Here is a 12,133-nt window from a genome sequence, read left to right as displayed (position 1 = left end):
GCTGCATTGTCATGTAAATGAGCCGGTGGAGCGTGTTTGACAAGGATGGGGGCTTGTTTGTTGCTCTCTAGATCGGGAAGGAGATGGGGGGAATCTCCAGGGTCTCCAAGTCTGTTTCTGGTCCTACGGTACCGCAAGTGCAGGCCATGCACGTGTATACACACAGGCGCGCGCGCACTCACACACACACACATGCACGCACGCACACACACACTTCACATATGCGCGCGCTCACACTCACACTCACACTCACAGTCACACACACACACACACACACACACACACACACACACACACACACACACACACACACACACACACACACACACACACAGTCAAGTCACTCACACACACACACACACACACACGCACACGCGCACACCTACACTCACGTACACCTACACTCAAGACCTGACCACCGCCATCCTCCATCTACAATTAAATGATTATGATCTCGGCCTCTCTCTCCTTCTGCTTCCTGTGTTTTAGTGCCCTCCTCTGCACAGTTGTGATTTCTAATTCCATCTCTTCTTCCTCTCCTCACCTCTTCAACTTTCTTCCTCACCAAGGTGGCTGGCTGTTGTGTGTGTTTGTTTACATAGTCGTTTTGTTCACTAGGACACACAAACTACACAATGCATCACACTAACCGACAGAGAACACATGCACAAACACCCCCAACACCACATACACATCAGATGCCCAAACACGCACACGCACGTGTGCGCACAGGCGCACACACACACACACACACACACACACACACACACACACACACACACACACACACACACACACACACACACACACACACACACACACACACACACACACAATACTAAATACCCACAATATATCCATGTACATTACATTACATTGCACTTAGCTGACGCTTTCATTTATTCAAAGCGACTTACAGTTAGGCCCATTATTTGTCAGGGTATTGGTTACAGTCCCTGGAGCAATGTGGGGTTAGGTGCCTTGCTTAAGGGCACTTCAGCCATGGATGGAGGTATAGGGAGAGGTCAGGTAGCGCGTTCAGGCCGACTGAGAACCGTGCTGGAGCCCGTTCCCGTACCTAATCTCGAACTGGCCGCTGTGTTCACGCCACAGACATTAACGTTCGTGAACCGGAATATTGGTTCGCAATGCGAACCGCAAAATACTTGTTTTTTCTCTGCGAACCGTGACGACAACGTGGTCATCAGCAGGTTCATCCGGGTAACCGAGTCACGTGCGGGAAAAGTTTGGAGCCTGGTATGAACACGGGCGGTTCGCAGGTAAGCACTTTAGTGCCGAACGTGACTGGTGCAGGCACCGACACCGGCTCCGTTCTGGTCGGCCTGAATCCCCTAAGGGGGGATTTGAACCTGCAACCCCTAGATTGAAAGATCAACTCTCTAACCACTAGGCCACGGCTGCCCAAATGTACAATACACGGAATACAACACAAATACACATGTGCATGTCCTACAGTACCACTAGTATACATGGCGTAACATACATGCTTTCTCTTCTCCTATCTCTTCTTTAACACTTTTTTCCCTGCCTCTCTCTTCCCTCTTCATTACCAGTAGAGCTCTCCTCCTTCCTCTTCTCTCAAGATCTCCATCTCTCCTCTCCTCTCCTCTCCTCTCCTCTCCTCTCCTCTCCTCTCCTCTCCTCTCCTCTCCTCTCCTCTCCTCTCCTCTCCTCTCCTCTCTTGTCAAGAGGGGTGGTCCTGCTGTTTGCTATAATGAGACAGTCTCAGCTTTGCTCTCTCCTCCTCCATTTTAGCTTTTTTCACACTCTTCCTCTCCCATCCACTCATTTCCCGTAAGTGCAATTCAACGATGAGAGGACAAGAGTGTAAAAGAAAAAGACAGACAGATAGATAGAGAGAGAAAGAGAAAGATAGAGAGTAAGAGAGAAAGAGAGAGAGGCAGAGAGAGAGAGAGAGAGAGAGAGAGAGAGAGAGAGAGAGAGAGAGAGAGAGAGAGAGAGAAAGAGAGAGACACACAGATAGACAGACAGACAGACAGACAGACCGACAGAGAGAGAGGGTAATAAAAATGATATCTGGTTTCCACTTTCTCTGTCCCATCTCCCCTCTTGCTCTGTGCCGTTCCATTCCACCCAGATAGGATTGTAATGCAGACACTGGCCTCCTCTTGCCTGCGGCACTAGTCTCGTACCCATCTCTCCTCTCCTCTCCTCTCCTCCCCTCAACTCTATTGGCTTTGTAGGCTGCGCTTGATCTCCCCACCCCTAGCCCACCTCAGCCCCACACACACACACCCAGGGAAGCCGACAGAGGGGGGGGACACACAAAGGGGATACTTGCTCCAGGCCCAGGGATGAGAGGGCGCCCAGAATTGGATAATTATCACATTGTATTGATTGGGTTTGGGGCCCTTTCAGATGTCTTTGTCCCGGGCCTAGCCAAAGCTCTCAGCGGCCCTGCCCCCACCCACAATCCATTCAAGAGGTTAGATAAATAGGCCTGTGCTCTATCACCTCCTCTGCTAATAAACGTTGCCCCCGTGTGATCTTGTATGATTAGCTGGTCTGGTGTGATCCTAACCCCACCCTCAGACTAACCATCTTGTCACCTCGTCTGACCTGTGGGTGGCCTTGGGTGACGGATGCAGCGGCAGCATCCTCGTCTTTTGCAGCCGGTTGACCAACTTGACCTTTAATATCTTCAGTACTCCTAGTCTGCAAACAAACGGGCCCATGCTCAGGTGTTTTACTGAATAACCTCTATTGTTTTATTGGCGGTTACGCAGCGCTATTCAGACATGACGCTATTCAGACATTGATGTCTGCACGTTTCCCACCGAAATCTGTCAAATCTGTGGTTTGAGCTACGTTGCTCAGGTTTTATCAGTTTAGGGAGAGGGCATGCAGTTACCATAACCCTAATCCTGACCCTGACCCTAACCCTACGGTACGTTTGATGTCGGAATAGCGCTGTGTCGGAATAGCGCTGTGTCTAAATAGCGGTATGTCTGAATAGCACTTGCCCCACATTATGGGCACTACCAAGTTTTTCTGCATTGGGTCTCGACCAGTTAACCCACTGCTTGTCTTTGTGTTGATCCTTCTATTTGGCTTGGTAGGCATGCTAGCCCTTGTATTGCACGCCTGCCTCCCCCATATACTATATGTGGAAAACTCTCTCCGTCTGTCTCCCTAGTGATATGGACAATGTGTGTGTGTGTGTGTGTGTGTGTGTGTGTGTGCGCATATACAGTATGAGTGTAGCACATGCAGGTCCTGTCCTCTTTATTCGATACGGTACAATACGATACGATACGATATGATGTGATACGTTTTTACGCAATATCTTTACAGAAGATAGCCACAAATATTCAGTGGTTTCTTTTACATTGGGGCATTGTAAAGGAAATGCCCCAAAAAGCCGCTCGCGCCGATCTACTTAACAACGGGGAAACCCAACAAGAATGACACAAAAATGTAATACATGCATGCGGGTCCTTTCCTTTTCCTCACCTGTGCACTGGCGCGTCCCTCACCCCCTCAACTCGCTATTGTTTTCCGCTGCTGCAGCCATTCACATGGGTGTTGTGTCGGCAGCACCCAATAAACGCAGCCGGACCCATCGACCGACTCCATGACAACAGCATGCCGTGTCTCGCACCTGTCCTCTGGCCAGTCTCTCTCTCTCTCTCTCTCTCTCTCTCTCTCTCTCTCTCTCTCTCTCTCTCTCTCATTTCCCCAGCTGCTCCTCTAGACCAGACCAGACCAGACCACACGGTCCCCACTGACCCACTCCAATCATGTACTCATATTCCCTTCTATCTTCCTTTCTCTCTATTTGTCCCCCCATCTTTCTCTCTCTCTCTCTCTCTCCCTCTCTCATTTCCCTTCATATTCCCTTCTATCATTCTTTCTCTCTATTTGTCCCCCCATCTCTCTCTTCCCCCCCCCTCTCTCTCTCATTTCCCTTCATCTCTCTCTCATTTCTTTCCATCTGTCTCTCTCATTCATGTTCTCTATGTCTCTCTCTCTCTCTCTCTCTCTCTCTCTCTCTCTCTCTCTCTCTCTCTCTCTCTCTCTCTTTCTGTCCCTCTCTCATTCCCACTCTCTCCCCTCTCTAGATGAGATTGAGATGCTGGAACGCCTCTGGCTGTCGGGCATCTGCCACAACGACAAGATCGAGGTGATGAGCTCCAAGCTGGACATCGACAACATGGCGGGGGTCTTCTACATGCTGCTGGTGGCCATGGGCCTCAGCCTGCTGGTCTTCGCCTGGGAGCACCTGGTCTACTGGAAGCTGCGCCACTGCATGAGCGGCATGGGGGAGGCCGGCAAACTCGACTTCCTGCTGGCCTTCAGCAGGGTGAGAGAATTGAATTTTAAGGATACTTTATTAAAACGATTTGTACGAACAGATCATACTACACTATTAAAATGTTTAAAATGGGTTAAAGAAAACAAACCAAAATAAAGAAAAATAAATGAAGAGAAAAACAAAACAATTTACAGGGGGGGAGAGAGAGAGAGAGAGAGAGAGAGAGAGAGAGAGAGAGAGAGAGAGAGAGAGAGAGAGAGAGAGAGAGAGAGAGAGAGAGAGAGAGAGAGAGAGAGAGAGAGAGAGGGTATTTCTGAAAGTGAAGTGTTCCTAGCCTTGCTAGGAGGAGTAACGCCCATTTGCGCATTCAATTGTGTATTCAATTGTGTATTCAATTACTAATTACACTTAGAGCTAGTGAATGGATACTCCATGGTGAAATCTGTGAAAAACGGCAGTTACTTGTCCTAGCAAGGAAATACCCAGAGAGAGAGAGAGAAAGAGAGAGAGAGAGAGTATATTCGTATAGAGAGACTATAGAATGCCTTTTATTTTCACTAGACTAGCACAATTAGCTTGAAGCATCACACTCATCAATGCAACACACAATGCAGTTTATGTGCAGTACAACACAGCATAAGTAAAACAAACAAGAGAAAGAGAGAGAAATACAGTAGAATGCCTTTTATTGTCACTACGCAGCTTCATTGTGCAGACATTCACTCTTTGTTGGAAAGACTAAACTACATCAAAACAACATTGCTATGACAATACAGAGCCCTAAACAACTGATTAAGGCAATTTATTACAATCATTACGATTTTGGACACATACGGTAACATACGGTATTAAGACTTGGCCATTACAGTTCTGGTGACAATATGGGTATAACAGAGTCTCTGCGCAAATGGGTTAAATACAAGTAGAGGGATGTAGATAGTTGCACAGTAAACCACCGAATAAGTAAAAAAAAAGAGAGAAAAGGGGGGAGGTGAGAATGTATATTGAGGAGAGAATGCATATTGCCTTATTGATTCTATGCAGTGAGCTCAGCTCTGCAGCTGTACTAGGAGAGGCTGCTGAGGTGGAGAATGCTGGTGGTTTAGGAGAGACTTCTTGTTTCTTAATCCCACCAAATTAAATTTTAATCCTTCTGCTGAAGAAATTCCTCACCAGTCCTCTCACCAGAATCGATAGGCGGGAATTATTTATTTGCTGCGGGAAACAACAGAAATGCAGCTGAGCAAGGAAGATCTGTATCTATGTGCTTAGCCCTGTTTTCACACCTCTCTTCCCTTCCCTTCCCATCCCATGCCACCCAAATCCCCTCCGCTCTCCTCCTCTGCTTCTCTCATGCAGGGCATGTACAGCTGTTGCAGCTTTGTGGACGAGACCGTGCAGGCAACCAAAGTCACCGTGGCCTCCCATCACCACGGCGGCGCCTCCGTGGTCCAGGCCCAGCCTCCCACCCACATCGTGCCGGCCGCCGTCTCCAACCCCGCCATGGCGCTGGCAGCCCAGCAACAGCAGCAGCAGCAGCAAGTTCCATCTCAGCAGCCGCCGCAGCAGCAGCCCCCGCCCTCGTACAAATCCCCTCTCCCTGCCTCGTCGCCTACTGGGGTGCACGCCGGGGCCGGACTGGGTGGTGCCGTCAACCCCCCTCTCATGGGTGCCCCGCTCCCCATCTCCACCTTCCTGGCCCGGCCTGACCGCAGGCTGGCCGTGGTGGACCGCTGGAGGCTCCCCAAAACGGCGACCGCCCCTGCTCCGCTGGGCGTGGTGAGGGGAGGCATGACCGAGATGACGGCTTTCCCTCCGAAAGTGCCGACGGGTTGGACAGGAGCTCCTGTAGGAGTACAGGTAGGAGGTGTTGGTGTTGGTGTTGGTGGTGTTGGTGTTGGTGGTGGAGGAGTGGCGGTGGCGGCGGCAGCGGCGGGGCTGGATGGATATAAGCGCTACTACGGACCCATAGACCCTGAGGGACTGGGGCCCTGTGTGGAACAACAGCAGACAGGCTCCCAGACCCCCAAAACCATCCCCAGGGGCCACGCGCAGCAGCCGCCGCCCCCCGCCACAGTGGCGTACTACCAGGAGGTCAAGGCCATGGACCACGGGGTGGGGAAGAAGGTGGTGGTGGGTGGCAGCGGAGGGGGTCAGGGGAAGGGGGTGAAGCCTTTGGGGACCCCCCGGCTGCCTGGCAAGAGCCAGCCCCAGCCCCAACAGTCCCTCGGCCCGCTGGCCCCTAACCCCCCGCTGCAGCACCCCTCTCCCCCTCTCCCCTCATCCTTCTGGAGGAAGCGGCGGCCCAAGAAGCAGCCCAAAGAGCCGGGCGGCCCGCTGTACGAGAACATCCTGCCCCTGGGCCGCAGGGGCGGGAGCCGGGACGGGGTCCGGGAGCTGGGGGGTGGCGGCAGGCGGGGTCGTCCCTCGCCCCCCCTCCCAATCCCCGTGCCTGTTCCTGTGTCCCCTTCCTACACTCCTCCCACGCCCTCTCCGTCGCTGCCCTACCTGTCCACCTCCTCGTCCTCCAGCACCTCGAGCTCCACCACCTCCTCGTCTGCCTCCTCGTCGCGCTCCACCTCCCCTTCGTCCACCACCACCACGTCATCACAGAGCACCAGGGACGTGGAAGAGGAGGAGGAGGAGGATCTGGACGAGCTGACGGAGGAGTCCAGCCTGCTGCAGGAGCACACGGTGAAGCGAGACCGCACGCGCTCACTCCTGTCTCCCCGATCGCTCACCCACGGGCCCCCGCCTCCACCCATACCTCCACGCAAACCGCGGGGGCCCAAAGGCGAGAAGGAGAGGGAGCGAGAGCGCGAGAGGGAGCGAGGAGGCAGCCAGCTGGCGCAGCTGCAGGAGTGGTGGGCGGGATGGGGCGAACGGGAGCGCGACAGGAGCGGAGGCGGCGACTCGGCCGAGCGGAGGCGCGAGATGAAGCGCAGGAAAGACCGGGAGAAAGAAAGGGAGAAGAAGAAGAAGAAGAAAAAGAACAAGAAGAGAAAAAAGCGGGAGAAGAGAGAGCGGGAGCGGGAGAGGGAGAGGAAGCGGCGCAAGGTGAAAAAGAAAAAGAAAAAAGCCATGAAGACAAAGAGGAGGAAGAAATCCATCGTCAGCAAGCACTCCGAGCCGGAGGAGGGAGACGTGGAGGCCGAGAGGGAGGGAGACGGAGAGGGGGAGAGAGAGGGAGAATACTCCTCCTTCTCAACGCAGTACCGCAGCACATTCGGGGAGAAGAGTCGAGAGTCGGCCTGGGAAGGAGAGAGGGAGAGAGGCGGCGGGAGGAGAGGAGAAGGTGGAGAGGATGGAGGTGACAGGGGGGACGAGAGTGGCAGTAGGAGCCGCGAGAGGAGAACCAAGAGCACCACCTCCTCGCACTCTCAAGGCAGTAGGCCGCGCTCCTCCAGCAAGCGCTACGCCAACCTCAACAAGCTGCCCTCCTCCGTCAAGTTCTGGGTGAGCGGCGGAGGTGGCGGTGGCGGAGGCGGAGGAGGTGCGTCGGCCACCGAGCCGGGTCCCCCCGGGTCGCCCCCGTCCTCCCTCCACACGCTCTTCCCCTCCGCCAAGCGGCGACGGAGCAGCAACCTGACGGAGAGGGACTCGGAGGGCCGCGCCGGGGAGCGCCGGCCGCTGCTGCTACACTACGACCGGGGACGGGCGCCCACCCGAGAGGGCCTCTCCTTCCACGAGTGGGACTCGGAAGAGGAGGAGGAGGAGGAGGACGATGAGGACGAGGACGAGGACGACGATGATGAGGACGAGGAGGAAGAAGAGCAGAGGGAGAGGGTCAGGCAGAGGGTGGAGGCGGTGGTGAGGGGCGCCGCCGGGAGAGGTGCCGTGTCGGAATCAGAGAGGGACAGGGTGCGGGTGGAGGAGAGCTACTCCGACGAGGGCTCGTCTGGAGAGTTTGGCCGCTTCGAGAGGTACTGGGAGGGCACCGGGGGGGCGGTGGGACCCGCGGGCAATAGCGGCATCGGGGGAGGGGGCTGGTTCTTTGGCACGTACCCGGCCAGGGAGAAAGGCGGGAGCATCAACAGTCGAGACGACTCCGTCCTGGGCCGCTCGGAGGGTTGGGGAGGGGTGAGCGGGGACTTCTGGGGCTCGGGCGCGGGCGTGGGCTGGGGATCTGGTGGAGGCAGCGGCGGCCTGGGTGCTCAGTGGCCGCCCCCTCCAACAGCTCTCCCGCCCCCCAGGCGCTACTGGTCGGTAGACAAGCTGCCCATGAAGGGCGATAAGAGGCTAAGAGGGAAGGGAAAGGGAGGTCGTCGCGGCGGTGGCGGCGGCGGGGGGGAGATGGACGACGGCACGTGCGCCCAGTGCACCCCGCACCACCACAGCCGGCGCCACTCGCGCTCCAAACGCGGCAGCGTGCCCTCCCACAGCCAGGAGGAGCTGCTCCCCCACTGCCACAGCTTTAGCGGGGGCACGCGGCCCAAACCCCTGCCCCCCACGCCGGACGCCCCCAAATCCGGCAGCCAGTCCAACATCAGCACACAGCAGCAGGCTCAGCTCGGGGGCGAGCACCCATCGCAGCCGTCCCCCTCGTCCCCGCAGCCCCTGCTCTCCCCCGGCGGCGGCAGCTCCTCCCTGCCCATGCCCATGCCCATCCCCCCGCCCCCCTCGTCCGCCTCGGCCTCCCCGCCCGCGCTCTCCCCGGGGCCGGGCTCAGGCGGCCAGGTGGTGACCTCCAGCGCCAAGCTCCAGTACCAGAGACTGCGCTCTGTGCCCCAGCCCCGCCGCTTCTACTCGCCGCACCTCCCGCTCAAAGCCAAGAGCCTGTGCTCGCGCCGCGGCTCCGCACACTTCTCCAGCCTGGAGAGCGAGGTATGACAGGGGGGGAGCGAGCGAGAGGAGGGGGCTGGTGCTCCGGGACGGCGGCTGCGTGTGCGCGTGCGCTCCGTGGTCCGCCGCTGCTGGAGCGTCACGCACATCCACGCCACGACAACGGCGACGGCGACAATGCGAGGCCTCGAGGACGAGCGCTACTACAGCGACAGTGCCGGAGCTGATGGCGGGGGAGACTCCTCAGCCGGGTCCTCCTCGGTCTCGCTCGGCGCCCCCTGGGGGAGCCCAGCCATCCTGCACCTGCGGTCGGAACTGAGCATCACGATGTCATCCTCCGTCCTCCTCTCCTCCAGCGAGAACAGTGGCTAAAGCTGAAGCCGGGTTCCGCAGCCCGTGAGTAAGTGATGTCATGTTTACACCAACACACACACACACACACGCGCACACACACACACACACGCGCACACACACACACACACACACACACACACACACACACACACACACACACACACACACACACACACACACACACACATCCTCACACAGATACACATCTACACACACAACCACGTACACACAGACACAGACACAGACACACACACACACACACACACACACACACACACACACACACACACACACACACACACACACACACACACACACACACACACACACACACACACACACAAACATGTACACACAAGGACCCTTATTATACAGAGTTAAGCCAAACATCTGTGTTGACTGACTGACATGTGATACTGTGCACAACTCACAGTGGAGACTTGAATGGCACACACAGCATGCCACCAGAGTGGGTGGTCAACACACACTACACCTGTGCTCTGAACTAAAGAGGGCTGTCATTATCCACCCGCGATCCTTTTGCTGGGTTACAGCAAACGACATCCTCCACAGACTCCATCCACCACTTTCAATAGAGAGCCGCCAATCCTGTTTATTAAAAAAAAAAAAAAAAACACATACAAAAATGAGCCAGTAACCTCACTTCCTGTTTTGCAACCATTGCTGTCCTCTCCTCCTACCTACAAAGGCCACATTGGAAAGCGATGTCCTATTGAAAACAATGACTCTTGACTGCTCCACGTCACAGCAGAAGCAGCTCTTTTCTGTAGAGACCTTTGTAGGGTTTTTCGCAAAGGAAAACATTTCACTCACATGAATGGAGCTTCTCTCATCTCTCTCTGCCTCCCAAAACTGCAAAAAGGACGCCTCCATGTCACCTGCAACATCAAAACAAAGACATCACAATATTCTAAAGAGACAGGTGTTAAAAAGAAAGAAAAAAAACAATAAGAACAAACAAAAAAGAAATCATGTAGCAGTTTTTTTCTGTGTTCATTTGGTTTCTTACTCCTGTTTTCCCCCCCAGCTCCTTGTTTTTCTAATCTATCTATCTATATATTGCATTCACTGTGTCAGTATTTTAACAGTGGGGCAAATTGACTGTGACTGATGTTAGATAGGGAAAGCACTCTACACAAGTGCCAGTCTTTTTTCTGTTCTTTCTACTCAAGCTTTTAAACCATTATGCCAGTTTCCCATCATTTACTTTGACATCTGGGGCCACAGTCTTTCATGTGCAAGCAATATATCATTACCTATTACCAAATGGGCAATTGGCTGCAATATTTCTGATTTGCACTAGATGGCTGCATAATATTAATAGGTTAAGATCAACAGAATGTTTGAATCTCTCTCGTTTTAAGCCTAATTTCCATTACCATTGCCTTGAGGGAGACGTCTTTTACGCTCAGATATTAAGAAGTATAGTGTTTTGGCCCCATTTGGGTGTATATGATTTTTTATGAACAGCGTTGATCTATTATTTGGCAGGCATCCTCTCCTATGCAACGGAGACACATTTTATGAAGCACAAAAAGGTCCTGGCAGTTTCAAAGGCAGGCGTCATTGCATAATCATTTAGTGAAACAAGAACATCCACTCTTCAAGACATAAAACCATATGTCCGTGCAGTACATTTGCATGTTTACATGCCCCCCTAAAACACACACGCGCGCGCGCACACACACACACACACACACACACACACACACACACACACACACACACACACACACACACACACACACACACACACACACACACACACACACACACACACACACACACACACACACACACAAAGAGAAACAGTACAATTACACATAAACACATGCAGATTAAGGCTGTGATAATTGAATCTCTCTGTTTTATGCCTACGATGTCATTTAAAAAAAAAATCAACATGGTTGAGAGTATACCTTTCATGGATTTCATGAAAGCTAAAGGTAAACACGTTTTTGTGGCGGGCACCATACATAGTATTTGCACCATATGCAGTAATCAAAGATGTCAGTGATTTCAATCTGATTAATGTCTGTATTGTATGCCACCTCATGAGGCCTGCTGAATGTCAGTCACAGCCAACTTCCCCCTTTTCGTAGTTGAATGTAGCTTTGACATGATGTAGCAAAAAGTAGACCTACTTTTAGACTTTGTAGCATTTTGGATGCTGTTATTTATTATAGGATGTTAGGATCAATCTTGCCGTGTGAAGGACAGCGTGGGGTCATCGGCAACACATTGCCACAGATCAAGGACATTAATGTAGGCAGCCTTTGACTCTGAACAGCGCCTTTTGAACAGAGCTGTTTGTCCTCTCTATGTATCTGTTTGCTTTGGCAAGGCCATTTTTGGGGCTCATCTTTTTTTGGAAACACCGTCTTTATTGTTTGACAAGATCGATTGCTCCCCTTTGCCCGCCCCTTTTACCTACAAATCCCCCTTCTAAAAACCCCCCTGAAAAATCACTGCATGTGTGAACGATCTACATGCTCAGGTATTGAAGTGTGGGCTGTGTAATTAAATTGTTGTGGTTTGCTGAGGGCCTCTTGGCTGTTTCTCTGTGATGTGCTGGGAAAGAAACTTGTTCAGCAGTAGAGAAAAAAACGGCCTTCCGCAGTGAGGGAGGACTGTTGAATGTGGGAGAGAATGAAGGGTGCTGAGTGAGTTTAGACCCGA

The 12,133-nt window shown here is 53.2% G+C and overlaps 1 protein-coding gene across 1 annotated transcript in view; it reads left to right on the top strand.

The window, feature by feature from the left end:
* Positions 1-9,380, top strand: part of LOC134449050 (glutamate receptor ionotropic, NMDA 2D) — an 87,756-nt gene extending 78,376 nt beyond the window's left edge. Inside the window, exons 14-15 of the mRNA XM_063198810.1 lie at positions 4,104-4,345; positions 5,657-9,380. Of these exons, the coding sequence (XP_063054880.1) occupies positions 4,104-4,345; positions 5,657-9,127 (3,713 nt within the window). The 3' untranslated portion in view covers positions 9,128-9,380. The remainder of the gene's footprint in view (positions 1-4,103; positions 4,346-5,656) is intronic.
* Positions 9,381-12,133: the final 2,753 nt, after the last annotated feature.

Source organism: Engraulis encrasicolus, chromosome 5 (genome assembly GCF_034702125.1).
Source record: "Engraulis encrasicolus isolate BLACKSEA-1 chromosome 5, IST_EnEncr_1.0, whole genome shotgun sequence".
NCBI classification, from domain to species: Eukaryota; Metazoa; Chordata; class Actinopteri; order Clupeiformes; family Engraulidae; genus Engraulis; species Engraulis encrasicolus.
The sequence above is the reverse complement of the archived record's forward strand: the minus strand, read 5'-3'. Positions and strand labels throughout refer to the sequence as shown.